At 42.6% G+C, this 22,256-nt stretch overlaps 1 protein-coding gene across 2 annotated transcripts; it reads left to right on the forward strand.

Annotated features, from left to right (window-relative positions):
- The first annotated feature begins 1,547 nt into the window (after nt 1-1,547).
- LOC109630208 (zinc finger and BTB domain-containing protein 16-A-like) lies at nt 1,548-21,284 on the forward strand. Of its 2 annotated transcripts, XM_069534965.1 has the most exons (8): nt 1,548-1,705; nt 2,897-4,153; nt 6,635-6,732; nt 8,498-8,605; nt 8,942-9,028; nt 16,295-16,465; nt 17,566-17,733; nt 18,824-21,284. In XM_069534965.1, the coding sequence occupies exons 2-8, from the start codon at nt 2,988-2,990 to the stop codon at nt 19,051-19,053; spliced, it is 2,028 nt and encodes a 675-aa protein (XP_069391066.1). In that variant the 5' UTR covers nt 1,548-1,705; nt 2,897-2,987; the 3' UTR covers nt 19,054-21,284. The 2 variants fall into 2 exon arrangements, with proteins under 2 accessions (XP_069391066.1, XP_019943791.1); XM_020088232.2 differs by lacking the exon at nt 8,498-8,605.
- Nucleotides 21,285-22,256: the final 972 nt, after the last annotated feature.

The following is a 22,256-nucleotide window of genomic DNA, read 5'->3' on the forward strand; positions in this document are numbered from 1 at the left end:
ATTTATTCCTTCATGTGAAAAAAACACCAAAAAAAACAGAATATGTATTGATCAGCTCACAGAGTACCACAGTCAGCAACTTAAAACACCAGGTCACCAGATTTGCACTTTGTTGAAAAGTCCCAAATGAAAACAGACTGAATGAATGAAAACAGGCCCATTGTTATACTCCCCTCCCCCGTCCTGTTCAGAAGTGCACACTAAAGAGACTCACACAGTTCTGAGGTGACTTAAAGACACAAGTTTGTTCTGAAACACTTTCTCTCCATGTATTTTTGAGATAGATACTTAGAGGAAATGTCTTTTATCAAACAAGTAGGGCCTACAACTTTGTATTAAAATCAATAAAAGAAATGTAACACATATACACATTGATAATATTGAATATATTTAATATTGAAGCAGACAGCCTCTAGTAAAGAAGATTGTGAAAGCTGCCACTACAGATAAGCAAATTTTTATCAAGACTTAAATATCTGGAAATCTAGTGATTATTGAGAAATATGCACTTTTTACAGATTGTATATTCTCTATTTAGCAAACAACCCCAGCCTTCCTTGGTCAACTATATATATATGAGCAAGAACACATTCACTCTAGTGTTGCTGGTTTGATCAAGGTAAAGAACAGGGGCAACAACAATAATATCAATTATCTCAAAGCACTTAACATAGAAGATCAAGACCTTAAAAATGATAGAGAAACCCAACAGTTCCCACAATCAGCAGCACTTCAGCGACTGTGGAGAGAAAAAAACTCTCTTGTTAAGTAGCAGAACCAGATTCAATGTGGGCGGCCATTTGCCTCGACCGGTTGGGGTAAGCATAGAAAAATGGGGAAGAGAGGAGAGATGGAAATGGGGGGAGGGGGACTGGAGAAATGGGCAGAAAAGAGGGGAGTGAAGAGAGAGAGATAGGGGGGAAGGGGAGAAAGCGACCAGGATAGCTGCACACCATCAGGTTTCAGCCCTGACTAGTTGCTATAATGGAAACAATAAAAGTTCGAATTATGGATGTAAAGATGTTATTAATGATAGCAGCAAGAATTCATATAATAATAATAATAACAATAATAATAAACAAATCTAACAACATAGTTAAGCTTTTTTTATTTATTTCCAACACTATAGCTGCATTAATGTTACATTATATCGTATGTGTAATAAAAAAATTTGACTTAGAAACTTTTAAAGATTTTCAAAATTTTTCTTCATTTTAATTTGATAGTCCAAGACAACCAAAGGAATAATAAAAGGTCTGGTTGCACCATTTAAGAAAATGTTTTGTTTCTTTTCTTGACTCTGTAAATCAGCCTTCAGTACCTTTAAAGAAACTATATATATATATATATATGCCAAGTTGTTCTATTATTATTATGATTATAAGACCTGTTACTACCATGATAAATAAACTGGACACCTCTTCTTCATCAGTTTTTCCTTCTCCCAGTTGTCAACGAATAAATCAGAACCACTCGCTCCTTCTCTCCTGTGCGTCAACACGTGGTTTGGGGGGGGGGGGGGGGTGGGTGTTTTACTTTGAAAGGTGCCTCTCGGATGTGCGTGGTGTCCTGCGCAGCTCTGACGGCGGCGGCTCGCCGATGATTCGCTTACTCGGAGCAGCAGAGAGTTTGGAGCGGGGACTGTGAAATGTGTCCGCATCATGATGTGTGGATGATCGGCGGTGGACGGTAGAGACGCACTGAGGTAAGAACTGTGGCAGCTTCACTTCCATCGTGTCCTCGTTGTTTTCTCTTCAACTTCTGCTTCTGTCCGACTCGTCGTTTTAAATCACACACTTTGTGCGCGTGGGCTCTGAGGTTGGATGTGACAGAGGACATGTGCACGAAGAGTAAGTTTGTCCGCAGCCTCGTTTAGGATTTTACAAACTTGACTGAGCTCAGATCGGATCACGTCACTGCGCTGTTTGGAATAAATGTCTTATATTTCAGGTCTCTCTCTCTCTCTCTCTCTCACTCACACACACACACACACACACGCGCACACACACGCACACACGCGTTAATTCGTCGCTGTGTGTCTGTATAATAAAAAGGTGCGTGTGTGCACCTGATGCGCTCTGCTGTTGCGGGACTTAAGGATGCAGCCCGCGAGCATCACTGGAGGAGCAGCTGAGCGCAACATTAAACACCTCACACACGCACACGCACGCACGCACGCACAGATCGTCTCATTCAGCTTTTTAAACACTGACAAACACCGAAGAGCAGAGAGGCGTCGGGGCTGCGCTTCATCGATCACATAGTTTGATAAGTTATTTAGGGATTTTTAACTGAGAGTCTTAATTGTCTTTAACGCTTCTAATCACGGACGTGCGCAGCCTAAATGAACTCATCAGCCCTTCAAGGCGTTTGTTAATAGCAGGTCTACCTGTTGAGGGCATGATGTCTGAGAGTGTCTGAGAGTGTGTGAGTCTGTGTGTGTGTGTGTGTGTGTGTGTGTGTGTGTGTGTGTGTGTGTGTGTGTGTGTGTGTGTGTGTGAGAGAGAGAGAGAGAGAGAGTCTGATGGATTGAACCGTCACCTCTCAGTATGCAGACGTTATTACAGCGACGTGACCGCCTCTCAACGAGACCCCAGACTAATCACCTGCACAGGGAAACGGTTGTTTTGCGCTCATCGACCTGTTGTCTGCCTTTGGTTCCTAATTAAAATAAATAAACATGTTGGACACATGAATTGAAACCCCTGAAATGATCAGATGTGGTGTTTCATAGAATATATTTATATAGCTTGTTATTTGAACTCATATTATTAAAAATAAATATTTCAGTCAGTGCATGGAGGAAAGTGAGTATAATTAACTGTGTGTTGCATGAAATTGTCAATGAGACAGGTGCTAATGATCCTCCCCCCTCCCCCCTCCCCCCACACCACAGACCTACAACCAGCTGAAAGACCAGTGAACCAGGCGGGACAGCCACACCTCATGCGTGGGCTCGGCCGAGGTCCGAGTGGAAACGGAAAATCATGGGTGTGCTCCAGCTCCACAATCCCACTCACCCCAGCACGCTTCTGCAGCGGGCCAATCAGATGCGACTGACCGGCACCTTATGTGATGTCATCATCACGGTGGACGGCCAGGAGTTCCCAGCGCACCGCACCGTTCTGGCCTGCACCAGCAAAATGTTCGAGATTCTCTTCCACCGCAGCAGCCTGCGGTACGCCCTGGACTTCCTGTCCCCCAAGACTTTCCAGCAGATCCTGGAGTACGCCTACACTGCGTCCCTCCAGGCCACAGCCGAGGACCTGGATGATTTGCTCTACGCTGCCGAGATCCTGGAGATCGAGTACCTGGAGGAGCAGTGTCTCAAAGTGCTGGAGACCATCCAGGCGGAGGAGAGCGAGGAGGTGGCGGTGAGGAATCACAGCTCCGGAGACCACAGTGACCACAGCCGGGCCCGGCACTGGAGGCACATGTTGATGTCCAAGAAGCATTCCATTCAGGACGGACCCACACGCACCACTCCCACTGCTCTGCACCACCTGGCACTGTATCACATGACGGAGAGGAGCTCTCCTGGTCCGGAGCCTGAGGTCGCTCCTGAATCGAGCCCCAAGCTGGACGTGGAGGTCGACATGGAGAGTTCCCAGCAGCCTCAGAAGCACGAGTTGTCCCAGGCCTCGTTCCTGGATCCTGCCAGAAATATTAAATCAGAGAGCATGCAGGTTGATGAAGCCAACAGCTGCGAGGGAAGGTCCTCCAGCGCTGGGGAAGGAAGCTGCCTGTCAGACCAGCCCAGAGATGAAGGCCCGGGGACACCACTGAGAGGCAGTGTGATCACCAGCGCTCGAGAGCTGCACACGAGCCCCGAAGACGGAGCACAAGGGGTGGGGAACTCTCTTGACTGTTTCCCCGGGATCACAGAGAAACATCTGCCCTCCATATACTCTGTGCCCTCCCACCACACTGGGGAGGGGATGGTGTCAGTTTCAGTGGCCCCGTCCCTGGGCGTGCCGCTGGACCCGAGGGCCTACAGCGGCCTGCTGCACCAGGGGTTGCTGCACAGAGAGCTCCTTAGCCGGCTGGGCCAGTTTGCAGCTGGGATGCGGCAGGGGGGACAGGCTCAAGGCCAGCAGTGTTGTGGTGAATGTGGTCTTCAGCTGCACAGCAGACAGGCCATGGAGCAGCACAGGTAACACACGTGAAACAATCAACACCACATTCTTTACACTTCACAGCAGCATTGCAGCTCATTTTGCATCTATTTTAGTATCTTATACTTTCACATTATGCTCCAAAACCTAATTATCACTCATGAAAGGAAAAAGGTCATAGATTTTAGTCAGTGACATTTTTCTGGGGGGAAATAAAACGCACAACATTGCTACATTCACTGCTCCACATTATTTTACTGACAAACATGTTATGTCTAATAAAAGATGTGGGGGAATTTCAAGGTGCTCGTGTGCTACGATGAATGTAAACTAAAGCAGTAGATTGTGGTGTTAACAAAAGCACTGGACACATGTCTGCTGAATTCAACTGTCTTGTTCTTCTGGATTTTTGTTGTGTTAAAATACTCTGAGAGTTAAAAGCTTGAAGGAGCAACAGTAAATATGTTAATTTATTCTCAGGGACACCTGCTCTCATGTCTTCACCGTGAGACGTGTCAGGAAGTTTTCAATCGGGTCTCTGTGGTGAGGGATTTGATATAAAGAGGCCTTGGTGTCTTAAAAAGCTGTTATTTACAAAGCCGGATTTTATAAAATTCAGTTTGATTATTTGTGCAGACGTGCTTCTCGCCGTCTCCCATGCTGTTTGATATGCACTCTTTTGCATCAGCAGAGAGGAGCCTCTCAGCATGGACCCTGCTGGACGCTTCAGCTAGATGATGGATAACATGAGCCTCTTGACTCGCTGTTGTTTTCCCTTATTTTTCTGTTTATTATTTATGTGCTTGTCAGCTTATAAGTCGTTATTGTACACAAACAAACTAAAAAACTAAAACCTTAAATCCATATCTGATGAACTTGAATGCTGATGTTTATAACAGTGCGTGCTTTGCAGCGCTTGACTCATCACTAATCATCAGAAACAAGATGATCTGGGCCCAAAGTCCTAATATGCAGCGAACCCATGATTAGGATCGCAGCCTCCCTACGTCCGCGCCTGTGGCTGACATTTCAGCCTCATGCCACTTTAGAGCAGTGTTGAAACCGCCCAGTGAAACAGAGCATCCTGTGGGATATTTAGTGATGCGCGTTACTCATGGAGACAGGCGGATGTCCGCGGGTTGACAGAGTTGCATTGGTGGCGCTGCTTGAGGTTGTAATGAAGTTGCTGCTGGTCTGTAACCAGGTCACTGAGCATACACCTGGTCTGCAGATTGACATTTGTAGTGTTGTTAAAATAGCATCTCCTGAAACAGGTTCAGTCTTCAAAATTAACCACTATTGTTTTGGAATTTTTGCTGAAGCAAATCAAAAGGAGAGAAATACAATTTTAAAATTAGATCAATTTTAAAAGGTGATGCCTACCATGTGGCTGACATTACAAAACAGTATCTAATACATTTTCTAGGTAAAATTTGCTTATTCTTTAGTATTAATTAACTTTAATTATTGTCTTTTTATCCTCTTTAAGAATTTAAATACTACAAATTCTTTTTTATGGAATTTGTATTTTATTAAATATTTTGGGAGAGTTTTCTTTTCTACTAGGGAGGAGACAGGAAATGCGGTGGAGAGGGATGAAGAATGAAATTCAACAAATGTCTCCATCTGGTCTCAAACTAGGAATGTTGTGATTACATGGTCAGCGCCTTGACCCTGAGGCAACCAGGACACTGACTCCGTATTTCTGCCTTTTATCAACAGTTAACAGTGTAGAGTAAAAAGGAAATGTTAACATCACGGTAACATGGTTAACACGCCAAAATAAAATGAATGCTCAAATAAATTTGCATAATTAAAAGCTGGTCCAATCTTTAAACAGTAAAAAACTGACAGAACATGGCTCCTTAATGATCCTTTTTACTAAATATGTAAATGTTGATTTCATGTTGACATCTCTGTACTAATTGTGTGTGTGTCCGTGCACTCTCCTTTGTCCATTTGCTCCACTGTTAGCGGGGTGATATAAGGATAACAGTGCAGATGCCTTGCATGCTTGGATGTGTGTGATATGATATGATAGGTTATGCTGCTGGCAGAGCTTCAGCGAATCATCTTCTTTTCTCCTATTCATTGCAGTTGTAGGAGAAGTGTGTGTGCGTGCATGTTCTTTGGGGCTGTGAGTGCAAGTGCATGCGTTTGGTGTGTGCGCTGTGTGTTTATGTGCGTGCCCAGTGTCTTGCAGTGCTGGCGGGTGGAGGCACGTGTATGTCTGCACTCTGAAATTAGCCAGATATCCTATTGTCTGTGTTCTTTTAGCATTCATGCGTTGTGATTCACAACTCCAAGGGCCTCTTACACTAATGATGCTGCATTCAGCGAAGGATTCTTGCCGGAATTAAAACATGCTCCTCTTGTTACGAGGACAATGATGCTTCTGGGTTTGGGAGACCTTACAGAAAAAGGCGCAGAAACTAGATACTTTTTTTATCATCACGAGTGCGTTCTCCGCTCTGTTCTCGTCTGTTAACATGCTCACATTAGTGTTTGTCTTTCCACAGGAGGCTGCATAACGACGAGAAGGGCCACGGCTGCGAATACTGTGGCAAACATTTCCAGGACAGCATGCGGCTAAGAATGCACATGCTGTCTCACGCAGGTACTTAGTAACTCTTATACTCATCTCAGTGTTCGGTGCTTATGAAGCCTCTTGATAGTGTGGCCTTTCAAATGCACCTGTTCATACTAGAACCCCTCCCTCCTCCCACCAGTTAGTGCTGCTCCGAATACTTGGATCATGCCTTCTTCTCCATGCTTAGGTCTATGTACCGCTCCCCCCTCCCTCTCCTCTCCTCCCCGTCTTTCTCTCTAGTCTCTCTCCGTTTGAATCGTTTCTGTGTTTTTTCGGAGACTCTGGCAGCTCGCCAGCTCTGCCCCTTCTGAGTGATGACATCATCAGCTGCCGGCAGGCCTGGGTGTTCTGCCAGTGTTCCGAAGCGTGTGTGATGGCTCGCTCGCAGATGTGTGTCCAGGAACACACTGTACCCAAATGCAGACTTAATCAGACCTGACTGCTCTCCCAGCTACTTTATCCAAAATAGAGAAAGAGGAGCAGAGGAGTGGTGGGGGTGGAGGGGTAGAGGAGGGGGGTGGATCAGGGACTAAAAATGAAACTAAAACAGAAACCTCAACTAGAATATGTGTATAGACAAGGCGAGGTCCCTTGTTCGGGAATGACATACTGCTGACAGATGAGAGAGAATCTGCCTCTTTAAACTTCACCTGAGTCGTCCCTTTTTGTTCCCCGTCTATACCCTCCGCACAACCCTAAACACACATATTGTCTCGCATTACTCACAGACCCCGACAACGCACTTTGATTTTCAATTCGCTGTGACATCCACAACAGCAGCACCTTTAACCCAATTTGAATTTTTGCGTAAACTCTCCCCATCCCGACGTGTCAACCCATAATACAACACACGAAAAAAAGAGATATGGATCTCATTTCTTTGTCACTGTGTATTTCGGTATAGCAGCCTTAGATCCCGCTGGTTGCTAAGGAGCGAGTGCTCCACCGCTCTAATGGGCTGATTTGGTATTCAGCTCGATGCTGGCTCTTATTTTGGTATGCCAGACAAAGTGTTTTGATGGAGGACGATTGCAGCCGCGTCTGGAGACAGTTTGATGGTTTATGGATGAGAGCACACTCCGTGCCTTTGACTGCACAAGACAATGCACTATGTTCTCTTCTTCCCTTATCACACAATCTCACATAGTACAACACACCACACTGGACAGCGTCATACAACATCAGGATCTACAACACCGCCTCAGTGGTACTTACAGTGTTGCTTCCAACCAAGTTTTATTTTTGTGTAACTAAACACACCATCGAAAAAAAAGTAACAGTTTGTTTTCAAAAGCTGTTGTTTTTAGAAATGAACAAATTGGGTCTTTTTTGTGATTGTGTGCAGCGCTGGGAACAGTGACACAGAGTCTGTGTGTAGAGGCATCATAAGAGTTGCAAGAGGACCACATTTAGGCTGGAGCGCTCAGAGTTCCCAAAGCTTGTGGGTGTTTTAATGAGTCATTTTAACTTCATTTAAAGCCAGCTGAGCAGAAAATAGATCAGTGAATGAGCCCAGGGCCAGTATGGATCTGCAACCGATTTACATCTCTGTGAGAGCCAACCCACATCCAAACAGCTGTGTGTGTATGTGTGTGTGTGTGTGTGTGTGTGTGTATGCAGGTGTGAGATGAGTGCTGAAATGGGATTGTTTCTGTGAGCTCTATGCATACTTGTCTCTTTCATGTCTTCATCAGAATAGACAAGGGCATTCTAAAGGTGAACTGGGAACTGTAGTTACAGTGCATGCAATGGGATTTGGGGTGTTGACTCTGAAGTGTTTTTTTTGATAAAGGGATGTGCCGCAGGCGGGAAGCGTCTGCTGTACAGAGAACACCCAGTCCTTCTGTGGCCTCTCAGGCAGACAGTCTGCTCACTGTTCACAGACTGATAACAGGGCACGGTAAATAAAACTCTTCAGCTCGGCTCTTTTTTGTCGAGAAGAAGGGCCGTTGCACCCTGTCTGGTGCTTTTGTTTGTCCTGAGTTGTGTTTTTATGCCGCTTCCCTCTCCTCCATTGTACTCTGCACGTTCGCTTCCTTGTGTTAACACCTGAAAAGCACAAGTGTGTGACAAGGAAGTCTCTTCGCTGACTTCTGAAATGAGGCGCCTTTGTTCCCCTCTTGTTGCTTTTTCCAGTTTTATCTTTCAGTACTAAATGAACTGACTTTACTCTACAATTACAAGCGCATGTGTTTGTGTTGATGTCTGATACATTTCTCATACGTTTGATTTACAGCTCCTGCAGAGGCGCTGGTGTGTGATCAGTGTGGAGCAACATTCTCGTCAGAGGATGCTCTGGAAGCCCACAGGCAAACACACACAGGTACTTAACAAACGTGTGCATGCACTAACACTTCCACCACACACACATACACAAATCATGTTTAACCTGGACAGCACGAAGCTGTTGAATAAGCCTTCACTTGTGATCGTGGCTCTAAACTTGCTTGTCATGCTCGCTGGGTTAAACTGTTCCTGTCATGATGCTCCATAATTTATCAACAGGGAGGTGGGAGGCACTCTCACATATCACCCACTAATATCTCTTGACATCCAGACCCTCTGCATTCCACTTGGCCACAGCATTACAGCACCAGTGTTACCGTTTCACAGACATGCTATCCTCACCTGCTGCTGAGTTATTTACTTTACACTGACACACTCAACAAGATGAGCACCTTTTGTCTTTTCCAGTTTTCCTCAAATGAACTAAATCTTTCTGCTCCAGTGAGCACCTGCCATTAACAGTTGGCACTAAGATGAGTCAAAACATTTTTTTCTTAAAGTAAGTTTTTTTGGCTAAGCGGCTGCACAAACCTGGATGGTGACTGGTGGTTTGCAGTATGGGCTCTTACACTTTGGAACAACCTGCCTGAGGAGCTGAAATCATTTTCATCTTTAAAAATCAATTCTGCAAACAAAGAAACTGAAGAGAGCTGCACTTTCTAAAACTAAAGTTAGAAAGTGTTAGATTGTTAGAAAAAAGATATGAAGTTATATATTTAATAATAGAAAAGAGAGAAAATTAGGTGTATTACCAATGAAGTCCTAGAATCAGAAGCAAGCCAAAGAACATTAAATTATTATTTATATTATTAATGGTAATAAGAGTATAGCCATAATCTGATTTAGGAGTGTTGTTACTTTACCGCTAAATAATTTCGGCTAATATATAAATGGTTTATAAGTTGTCAGTAACAAATCCTATAATTTAACACAACATGCATCAGTAATGCATCATCAGAAATAATCCATGAAAACAAATATATATAAGGACGTCCTGCAGCTGCTCGGTTTGTCTGCATTTCAGCATCATTTTATTGGAATGTTTTCTTTGCTAATATGGCGCACTGTGTATTTTCAGCTCGATAATACATTAAGGAAGGAACAACGCATTAATTGTTTGACACTTTCTGAAAGAAAGCTTCAGAAACCTGACTAAATAAAAAAAACTTATTTGGAGCTTAAAGTGTGTTGATGTCACTTATAGAATTAGTCAAATTATTGAGTATCTAATAATCAATAATTATAAAAAGGTAATTTAAACTAAGCATAGTGTTCTACTTCCAGGTTGTGTAATCTCAACATTTGCTGGATTCTTTGTTTTTTTAATTTTTGCTGTAACAGATAAGAGACTAGATCTTTTGACTGCTGGAGGAACAAACCAACATGGGCTTTGTGAAGTTTTGATTTCTCACTATTTTTGGACATTTTACAGGCCGAATAATAAATCTAGATAATAATAGGCCTATAAAATCGATAATGAAAAGAAGGGGTTAGTTGCAATCTTATGTTAAAGTGGACAGAAACCCAATGACCCAGTTTTTCCACTAAATACATTTTAAATAAAATATCAGCTAAGTTAAAAATGAGGCCACAGCTTGGAAAGCTCAACTGTACAACAGTTTAATATTGGACCTAAAAGCACTGATGACTACGATCATTGATCAAACAGTTATTGACAACCTATAAAGCCTTTCATACTGTAAGCATGCCTCTGTAGTGAGTATTATCCCATTAGCTTGTAGCGACACAGTTAGCACCACGTGTTGACACAAACCTCTAACTGTGAAAAGCAGTGGTATTGTTGTCAGACGGTACATATGCCCCACAGTGTCTGAATCCACACCTTTTCTGCGACTGTCAGAGAAAGGTGATAACCCTCTCAGGAGCACTGGCATGTAACTGTAACTCCAGGTGGCACACACAGTATGAATACTTAATGGAAATGGACATGGAGGGGTGTTAGCGATGCCCAGAAGTTTCTACCCTTATCTACCCAACTTGTAAACACCCAAGGCTCGGTTTCAGCTTGGCACTGAATCCAGAGCAGGGTACAGGAGGGCATTACTCCCTTATTTTGTCATGATCTCAGCTCGGCCTGCTGTGACGCGTGACCCTTTTTACTGACCCTTGCTGGAGTTCTCACGGCCGATGACACGAGCAACAGGTAATTTAATCAGCTGTTGACGTGGTGTGTGGGGGGGATTATGACATTGCTCCAACTCCAATTTAATAAGCATCACCTGGATTTTATTTCTCCCAAACGCATGTGATCTTCCAGCATTCTGTTTAATGCCAGTGGTGCAGCCATGGCTTTAATTTGCCATGTGGCATAACCAGTGAGCCAAATGAGTTTCCTCTTAGCCGATTAACACTTGTCAGACCTCAGCAGCTGCAGCACTGCTGTCCACCTCCTCTACAGGGGAAATAATACCACTTCTGGGAGACCTTACTCTGAAGCAATGTGGCAACACTGGCTGCTGGAGCAGTTTACAGTGAAAGTGTATTTAGCTGTTTTGATATGTCAGAGGTGAATGGCCGTGGGTAGCTAAAGTCAGAGAGATCAAAGTGAGAGGTGGGGGTGGACCGTGAGACGGGAGGGGACGGGGGGTAGGAGGGAGTATGTGAGGACTTCCTGAGGGCAAGAGGATTGCTGGTGGTGTTGGATGCCAGGACTGAGAGGAAAACAACATCATGTGCTGCAGTTTACTCCTCACCACAGCACTGTCATAGTCTCCTCTGACCTACTTGTCAGAGCCCAAAATAAAAGAATGGATCTGTCTCTGAATTGCTCTCACAACAAAGGGGTTTGTTTCATCAGAGCAAGTTAAAGCTCTGGGGCAACGAGCTTTCAATACTGGAAAACCCAGGACTGTGGCTTATCTACAGCAAGCACAGAAATGAACTATATATCCTTCAGTCCGCACTGGCTCACCATTTTGCCACCTGGCTTTCAAGGCAAAGGCTCCTATGGCCTCTTCCTTGAAGAAGCTGCCTTTGTGTACTCACAGCAGCTGCACCGTTTCCACACATTACGAGCTGCCTCATCAAGTGAATATTATTACCTTCTGTCCGAGCCCTAATTAAACAGTCCTGTAGTCCATTCAAATACAGCTCATGCCTTATAATACAGCCCTCTTAATGCAGACCTTTTAGCTTGCCTAATTGAGTGCCCGTCATCATATTGCACCCCTCCGTTAATACCCAGCTGTAATTCGAACAAACCTTAAACTAAATTGAACTGTGCTCCGTGTGGCCAGTATTTATTTTCACTGACTGTCATGATAAGCAAAGCCCTGGGATGCCCTGTCCTTTCATGCAAAGACAGATACAGTAGGTAGAGAAAATAAAGCAAACATTCTAGGAATCGGGGCGAATGAAACAGTGCGTGACCTCAATGAACAGGTCCATGGAATGGTGGTTAAACATGAGCAACGTATCTCTTGTTGCATTAATTATTGAGTCGGTTGTTCTTCACTCGGGTAGATTAGCAGTCGGCTGATGAGCGCCCGGGGTTGTTTAAGGTACTGTAGTATTTGTGTATGTGCTTCCCGAGCCGCCGCATCTATTGGGAGCTGTCTGCATGAACACAGTAGTGTGAATGCACAGGGTCATGTGAGGTCTAGCACATAATGTAGCCTGCATGACTGTGTATGTTTAACAGGATGATATCAATGAGCCAGCAGACTGTGAGCACATTGTACAGGCACTGTGCACGGCCTTAGGAAATTGTCTGTAGTGTCTGTAAATTGCATATTCAACCAGATTGACATGATCATCTATAATGTTATATAGTAATTTGGGAAATCTGTGAAATTCCTTGTACTTTTTATAGCAGCAGGGGATTTTTTTCACTATCTGCTGTAATAAGTACCTCAACAGATCAGATTCTAAAGGTGATGATAAAATGAAGGCATATAATTTGCATTATAATGATAAATAGTAAATGTTTTCGATTCTTTAGAGTTAAGCATATTTCAAGGAGAATTGTTCACAAATCAATCAGTGTAACTGGTGGCCAGCGGACACCCAAGTTAAGATTAACACAGAGGAAATTATACAGATTTGCGGGCGTCACTGAATACAATCTCTTGTTCAATTTGCAGTGGGGTTTACTCCCAGATTCTCAGGGTGGGAAAACTTTTGTTTGCGGCTTGAAAAGAAACAGGCTGCGCTTATTTGTGAATGAAGGGATTAGCTTGAACACTTCACCCCAACAAGGACCATGATCCTATCTGGTTGCCTAGACACATGGTTTTGTTTCTTAGGCAGCGTGAGAGCCTGGCCGGCTCCCACCTCAGTTGGAGTGAATAAGTGGCAGATGCATGAAGGCAGACCATGTTAAATCACATGAGCATACACGTCCTCTTGTGCAGATATGCTGAAATAGCATAAAAACATCAAACTGTCCTGAACTACAAACCTAATTGTGCACTAGACAATCAGCAGTAAATGTTTATGTTTTCAGCCTCATAGCAGAACTGCTTGAAAGTAAATCATTATTCCCACTGTTAAGGCTCTCTCCCACTAAACACAATGCTCAGTCAACTCTCAAGCCTTTGACGAACACCATTGATTACATGGTATTTACCCCATTGAGGGCCAAGGGTCAGGGGGTCATCCTGTGCCTTAAAACTCAAATCCCAGGCCCATTGTCTGGTTGAGGGTGAGAAAGCAGGGGGCAATGACAACCAACTTTAGGGCTTATTCTCTCATAAAGAAGCTCCTCCGCACTTATTACCAAAGCTTACTGGAAAACTCCACAACTGCAAATCCTTTTTGTTTGAAAAGTTAACAGAGCACAGCGAGGCGAAATGCCACCACTAATACATAAACACTTCCTCGCCTCCGAAGGTTGTTGTTTACACTTCAAGATATTATTTGTTATTTTTATTTTCAGCGTCAGTTGCGAAGGAAGAAATCTAAAACGACTGTGGAGCTGTCGTCGGTGTGTGTCAACCTGAGATCAAGAGTGAGATTCTTGTGACAGAATATTTGTCATATTTCATTTCTCAAGTTTCCGTATTGTTGGTGACAGAGGGATCAGGATATACATCTGTGAGCATCTGCGAGTGTGTCAGGGAGTAACGGTTTACCTCCTCAAACAAATGGGATTGTTAAAGTTTTACAGCAGCCAGAACAAAGTATGCTGGCTGCACAGAAACCGCCATTTACAATATATGATTGTTAATAAAGAGAGTGGAAAGAGGATAATTAAGGAAGCTTTGAAGTAACAACAAGGTGCATAATGTGTTATTCAGTTGGTTGAGGGCTCTGCTCTCCCTGCAGCTAAACTAACCTGGACACATTGGAACAGAAAGCACTCCCCCTGCTGGCTGCAGCAAATATTACCAGAGGAACTAGTTAAAGTGAATCAAGGATGAACATCACAGGTCAGGCACAGACTGCTTTTTTGTTCCTCTTTAATGTCTTTAGCCATTTTTAGATAGATCATTATCCAGACTGCAGTGTTGCACTATGCAGAGTGAACTGGCTTTAGTTAGGTATGACTCAGGCAGAAAGTGAAGCTAGTTACACAGTGAAAGGATTTCCTGTATGGCCAGCGGATGAGGGGAGTGGGGAGGGTGCAGAGGCGTTGAGAATGGAGTTGTCTTTTGTTTTCAACTAAAATATTGTGATACGTGGGTGAGAAAAGGCTGTGGTCATTAGGCGACAGCATAAAGACAGGGATTGTGGGAGTTGCGAGAGTAGCCTATGACTAATGGGCTTGGTCAATGAGGGCCTGAACCTTATTGTGTAACCTTTGTGCAAAAGTCCACAGGATAAAGCCTCTGAACAGGTGCAGTTCACTCTAGCGGATCACCTCCCTGAAGGATTGTTAAGATCAGGGAATGTCTTTCATCCTGTCCTCTTTCTGTTAATGATTACGAATGATCAGTTCCATTAGAGCCATTTTGGGGGGAAATTTTCAAAACTAGATTCAAAAAGAAGCCCTATAATTTTTAAAAGGAGGCTTTGTGCATCTATGCCAAAATGAACTTATCTGTGAAACGTTAAGTCTAAAACAGCGTCTTTGTTTGAGCGAATAGCTATGCGTGGATTAGTAAACAACACACAATGTTTCTGATTTAGTCCTGAAATGTGAATTTGCTTGATTTGTTTCTTTTTCTTTCTACTTTGAACAGGCTTGTCTGTTAACTTGATTGAACCTAAACCAAGTGTCTTCCCTCTTAGTATGAGTGTGCTGTATCCCTTTCCCTGCGTTAATTCCAATTTAATTGCCAGTTGCCTCAAGGCACTTCAATAACAGTAACAAATGATTTGATTTAGTGGACCTCATCAGACTGCATTTTAAATGCGACACAGCAACCCCACTTGAATTCCAATGAAGTGCTGGCACAGTCCTCTGTTTACTAATGATCCTCCGCTGGAGATGTCTGATTGAATCCGAGTCAGGAGCAATGGGACCTGCTAGCATTGTAAATGATCTGCAACCTGAGCAGACAGAGAAATAAGGACCTCATAATCTCACATTAAAGCCTCACTCTCCGGGACATGCGCATTATGTCCAAAATGCAGCTGATTAACCAGTCTTGCATCCCGTATGCATTTGCACATCGGGCAAACACACACACCGTCAACACTTGATCTACAGGCTGTGTGTGCAGGCACTCAAATCCATTCTGGCATTCACAGCCTGTAGATCAAGTGTTGACTGTATGACAGCCAATGGATCTTCTTCACACAGCCATTTTGACTTAAACTACCCCACCAGCGACTCCCTATCTGTATTCCTCTCCACACTCTGTGCAACAGGAAAGCAGCCCCAAAGAGATGCCAGGTCACACACAGGATTAAACTGGATTGTGTTTTTTCCTGCAGTCCTGCCTTTAATGGCTTGATATCACTACTTAACATTCTGCACAGAGCACATGGTGTAGGCATCATTTAGGGTGGAGCTACTATCAGCCGCTCTTTGAGCACAGAGACAGAGGACTTCACAGACTGGAGCTGACTCCTGATGGGGAATGAAGAGAATAATTACACATCTAACACACCAGGAAGGAGCCATTGATTGTGTGATTGGCATGCTGTGCATTGTGTGGGAAATTCTTAAAGAAAACAATGACTTTCATGGTTTAAAATAGAATGTATAAAGACTCACAGTTGAAAGTGCCTCTGGGCTTTTAGGGGAGTTGGTTTAGGTAGAGGCACTCGCTCTTTGAAAGAAGCTTTTCCCTCAGAGGACTCACACAAAGTTGAAGTGACCCAGTTTCCCCACTTAAGGCCCTGTCTGTGTATGGTACTGAAATAACTGTGCGTCTGTGTCTTGTGCGTTCTCCAGGGACTGACATGGCAGTGTTCTGTCTGCTGTGTGCAAAGCGCTTCCAGACCCAGAAGGCCCTGCAGCAGCACATGGAGGTCCATGCAGGCATGCACAGCTACATCTGTAGCCACTGTGAGCGCCCCTTCCCCAGCCACACCACCCTCAAAAGACACCTGCGATCGCACACGGGTAAGACACGGATCATTTGCACCATAATCGTAGTCTGCAGCGTTATCTCCTGTCACAAAACATAAACATTTGGTGTGAAATGCATGCACACATTGAGAAAAAGAGAAAGATGGAGGTATTTATTTTTGTATTTGGGTTGATTTCCTTAGGTTGTTGGCTTTGAGGTTTTACTCAATTTGCATGCATCCTCTCCCACCCTCCTTTTTCCTTCTCTATAAGATGACTCACCTCTCTGATGACAGCACTGTACCGTTATGGCCGGTGCATATTTTGGGCAATTTCATCCTGTTTATATTTTGGGTTCTTAGACAGCCTTTGGGCTTCTGCAATTCACGGCTGTCAGTTCTAGTGTGGTTCACCCAAAATGATAGAGGAAACCCAAATAAATATTGAAGGAAAAGCAAATGGAAATGACTCGTCTGTGTGTTCTACCGAGGGTGAGTCTTAGTGCCGCAGGAGACAGAGATATTTACTGAAAAGATGTCCCCCTTTCTTCTTTTACCTTAAATAACACTCCCAGCTGTCAGGATGGCTTGATGTCTAGACAGGAGAAATACATAATTGATGTGAAGAGACAGAAGTGAAGGGAGTTTTGGCCATGGCAGCGTATCTTGTTTGTATGCCATTCTGCTTGGAAGTAACATTTTGTAAATGTCATCTGCTCCATAGTGGGGTGGGGGATTGGGGAGATTCAGCCTGTAATGAGGAGAGCAATGTATCCTCTGACTTGGCTGTTGCTGTGGACACTGAGATAATGAGGCACATAGGTCATTGGAGATGAGTCAAACCCTCAGCCTAGGAGAGAAATAGATTAACTACAGTATAGAGAACAGAGCAGCCCATGCCCGGGGGGCTTTTATTAGCTATTAGCAGACAGCCAAGAGGAGTGTCCTCGTGTCGTAACATTAGCAACGTCTGAAAGCACTTTATTTCCCTGCTTGATATGCATGTGCACAAAGGGTCGTGTGACTATTTGACCTATGCAGCTACATATGCGCTATACCATGTCGTGCCAAGGATAGCGTCAGCCTTTAATGCCTGTCACGATAATGGGCTGAGCTGGTGTTGTGGCTGCTGTTGTGACACAACTGTGTTTTCAGGCGATCACCCGTTTGAGTGTGAATTCTGCGGGAGCTGTTTCAGAGACGATGGCACGCTGAGGGGCCATAAACGCATCCACACAGGAGAGAAGCCTTACGAGTGCAACGGCTGCGGGAAGAGGTTCAGCCTCAAACACCAGCTAGAGACTCACTACCGAGTACATACAGGTGCGAGTTCCAAAACACACACAAACATACAGGAGAGCAGGGTCTTTCTGTAATGCTGCTGCAGGTTGATTTGCTTTGCAGTTCAAGGTTTAAATTAAAGGACATATATACATAGAATCTAACTAATCACACTCAATCAACAGATTCATCCTGTGAAAAGACAAATAATCAATTGACCCTCATAACAAATACTGTCTTTACAGCCAAAGCTTGATATCAGAGTCCTCTGAGCCCCAGACCTCATTGTAATACAAAAACACATCAAAGAGCTGCACTGTTGCACTGGGTTACATGTTTCATCATTAATATGAACACAGCCAATGTAGTTTTTTTGACTCAATACCACTGACACTGTCCTGCTGCTGTAAACTAAGTGTGTTTTAATATGCAGATGAAAATGGTCCCTACAACTGAACCTGTTTGAGTAAAAATTACAATTATTTAGGAAATTGATTTAATCCTTTTTACTAAATAAATGTGTGAGTCCAGTTTTGGGAGTTCTTTTCATGATGATGATAAAATATATTTGCACATCTAAAATGTCCAACAAAGACATGCTACATTTAGAATTCAAAAGGACACCTTTTTTATACAGACCCTGAGGCTAAATACAGCAAAATCTAATCACAAAATCTTGATGAATTAGCAGCATTTAAGCTTTTTTACTGGAGAAGAATGTGACTATAGATTAACGTCAGTTACAGAGAAATGCTATTAAAAAATGTAATAAAATCATTTAAATGTGTCAGTAGGTAAATTTACCTTCAGATTATTTTATTTATTGACTTCACTGATCTTAGAGGAGAAACTGAGTTTGTGGTGGATGATACTGGCTGATTAATATCTATTGTGAAAGTAAAGACAAACCGATATAGGTCTAATCAGTGAATGCACACACATACGTGCACACACACACACACACACACACACACACACACACACACACACACACACACACACACACACACACACACACACACACACACACACACAGTGTACAAGTGGACTTAAATAGCAGTGAATAGTGTTTCACCTGACAGGCCTCTGGCTGTATGTGTAACGGTAAATGATTTATTGCTGAATTTCTCAGGTGAGAAGCCATTCGAGTGTAAGCTGTGTCACCAGCGGTCCAGAGACTACTCTGCTATGATCAAGCACCTGCGCACGCACAACGGTGCGTCTCCGTACCAGTGTACCATCTGCCAGGACTTCTGCCCGAGCCTGGCCGCCATGCAGAAGCACATGAAGGGCCACAAACCTGAGGATGTGCCGGCAGACTGGAGGATAGAAAAGACTTACCTGTATGTCTGTTATGTCTGAGCAGGACTTGGACCCAATGCACAGTGTGACACGCACTCACAGGCACACACACACACACAGGCACACACATTGGGCGAAAACCTTCAAAACTTCAATCTTGCAGATTTTTAAATCACTGTTTTTGGCTAAACTGAAAAATGCATTGTGAGAAGTTAGCACTGTGGGAGATAAATGTTTTTTACCTGACATGCAAGCATGAATACAAATTTGTCTACACACCAGGGCTCCCAATAATGATCTGTTTCCTCAGCAATTTGATTATTTTTACCAAGAGGTGAGGAAACTGAAAAATGTTAACTAATAATCACAAAGGTTAGTCCAAAGAGACATTTACAGTAAATAAAAACCCAAATCGTTACATTTTCTGTAGGAGGAAATGTTTGGTCTCTTTTCCCCCAAAAAACAAGAAAGCAGCCGTTTGAGAATCGACAGTTTCCTGAAGACTTCACTGATACAGACACACACATTTCTTTCTCTCACATATAATAAACAACTATCTCTAATGGATCCACTGTGGTTAAAATCAATGCCACAATGGCTGTGACAGCTGACTCGTCTGTAGCAGGAGCTTTTGGATTGATTGCTAAACCATCAGGCAGCACGAGTCATCTTCTATGATTGTGCAGTAGATGTTGAAAATAATTCCACGAAGGCTTGATTGGCTGAACTTAGCAACACTTTCCCTCCTAATTTCCTGTGACTACTCTGTTGTTTTTTGTCTTTTTTTCTGCTGTTGGATTTTTATTTTGGAGTTGTTTATTTTTTGCATGTTTTACTTGAATGGCTGCCACGTTTGACCTCATAAGCTTGATCTCTTTAATTGCCTTGTCTTTCTTGCAGTGGGTGTTATTGTTCCGAGGTAACTGGCTCACAGTACGAGTTTCTCTTGCAATGTAATAGGTTTTGCTATTTATATGTTGTTTATTTGTTACCAAATATGTGCTGGTTTTCATCACGCAGTCAGCGTCTCTTGGGATGACTTCTAGTAGAGTGAGCTCTACCTCACACGTTTTAAACCTACTGCAACTTAATCATCCACTCTTACGTTTTGATTTTTTCTAACAAATAAAATCATATTTTAAATGGTCAAACAACGTGTAAAAAATGCGAAGAGCCTCAACGCGGCTTTTATGTGTAGTTTTTTAATCATTAATGATATATAGATGTCTTATAAAACCACAGATTCTGAATTTTCTTGAAGAAAAGATAAAAAGTTGTTTTTTTACAAAACATGAAAAGAAAATTCTGACATTGAATCACTATGAGCAGGTTATTGTCAGTCGTAGTGTAGCTGTAATGTACAAACTGTCATGGTATGTTATTCCCTTATGTGAGCCTAGCACAGGCCTTATAGAATTAAACATGTTGTATTTTTGTATTACAGTAATTTGCTATTTGTTTACATTTGGTATGATTTGAGAAACATCTTAAAGTGTGTGTTTTATAAGTCTCTGATTTGATTAAGATCCCTCCCTTGTGCCTCTTTTATAAGTAGAGCATCAATGTGCTTGAGTACATGGGTCTGTGCTGTTGGTAGTTGTTTCTGGGTGTTTGTTTATTGTTACTTAATTAAAGATAGACTGCCATGTAGATCCACTTTGTCTGAACATTGCAACTGGAAGCAACATAGTGTGATAGTGGCCGATACTCTGATGCAAGTTCCAAGCAATTTTGATGTAAAAGTACACGCTTGTCTCAAAACGTTTCCTTCAAAGTGAGAATGGACTGAGATCTTTGGATGAAAACAGTGTGTAAAGCAAATCTTGGCGTCATGTGGGCATTACCGATGCCTTCTTAAGTAGCCACCAACACTCAGTGCCATGAAAACACACATTCACTGTATCTACTCTACATGAACATGCACTATAAATGGATTTCTTCGGTGGACCAAAAGAAATAGAGCACTTTTGTTTGAAAATGGTTTTTTCTTTGATCTTTCTATGTTGTGATAATGCAGATGTCCTTTTATTTGATGTGTCCTAGAAGGATGTGATTAGCATTGTTTAGATTATGTCAATGTCTGTCTACCTCAGGGCCAGATCAAAGCTCGACCTGGTATCCAATCAGGGTTGTTCTTCTTGCCATGTGTGCAGTAAAATCCCTCTCCATTACAGCTTTGTAACACAGTGTGTGAAAGTGTTTTCTCAGTGTGGATTCAGGCACAAACTCTGTATGCGTCAGTGTTCAGTGGCATGGTATAAAAAAAATAAATAAAACAATTTACTATTTTATGCATCCTGTCTCATTTGCCTACTGTTTCATCTGATGAGCCCCCACAGCCTCTTACTGATGAACTCACCCCTTAATTGACACTCATCATTCTCCAAATGTTTTCATCTAAACCACTTTTTAAACTATAAGCTACTTAGCACAATTTATTACAATAAAGTGGACACTGTTAGGATGATTTTTTATACAACTTTTTGCAGTTTAAACCTTGTCTAAAGGATGGATGACACTTCCACCCACTGTTCAGAAATGAAGCCGAAATATATACGAACACTGCCATCTTGTGACAATGATGTCATTTGATGCCAGAGTCTGGCCAGGAAAACAATAAAACGATATCACTAATTATGGCAATGTTATTTTTATCAATATCACTACAACAAAAGTCCAATATAAATCGATATAATGATAATGCAATGTGTAAGCACAGTGAGATGTGGAGATATAACACATACTTGCTCAACGTCAAATTTTTAAAATGTTTTGTCATTCTCTGTCTTGAGTTTAAACCACAACCTTCACTCAAGAGCAAAAATGTGTCTAACCTTAAAAAATAATGTAACATTTACCATGGTGATCAGTATTGACTGATGAGACTGAGGCCACATTATTAATAAGAAATAACTAAAATAACACAAACCATCATTGAGAAAAAAATATTTGACATTGACTTTTTAGTTTTGTCATTGACTAACATGGAGGAGGCATGGTTTATGACTTGTTCTGCAGCCAGCCACCAAGGGGGCAATCCAGGTGTTTTGGCATTACCTTTGGGGAGCCATCATGAAGTCTTTCTTTATATTACATTCAATCGTTTAAACCATTTATACATTATTATCAACTGTATCACCTTTTGTTAATAATTCTAACAATTAACCCATTATTTTTTCAATGTATTTTAACCTTCTTTACACATTACTTTTACTTATAAACTGTTAATTCATTACATTTAGATGACTGCTCAGGCTTCCCTG

The sequence above is a fragment of the Paralichthys olivaceus genome, chromosome 11 (assembly GCF_024713975.1).
Source record: "Paralichthys olivaceus isolate ysfri-2021 chromosome 11, ASM2471397v2, whole genome shotgun sequence".
Taxonomy (NCBI): Eukaryota; Metazoa; Chordata; class Actinopteri; order Pleuronectiformes; family Paralichthyidae; genus Paralichthys; species Paralichthys olivaceus.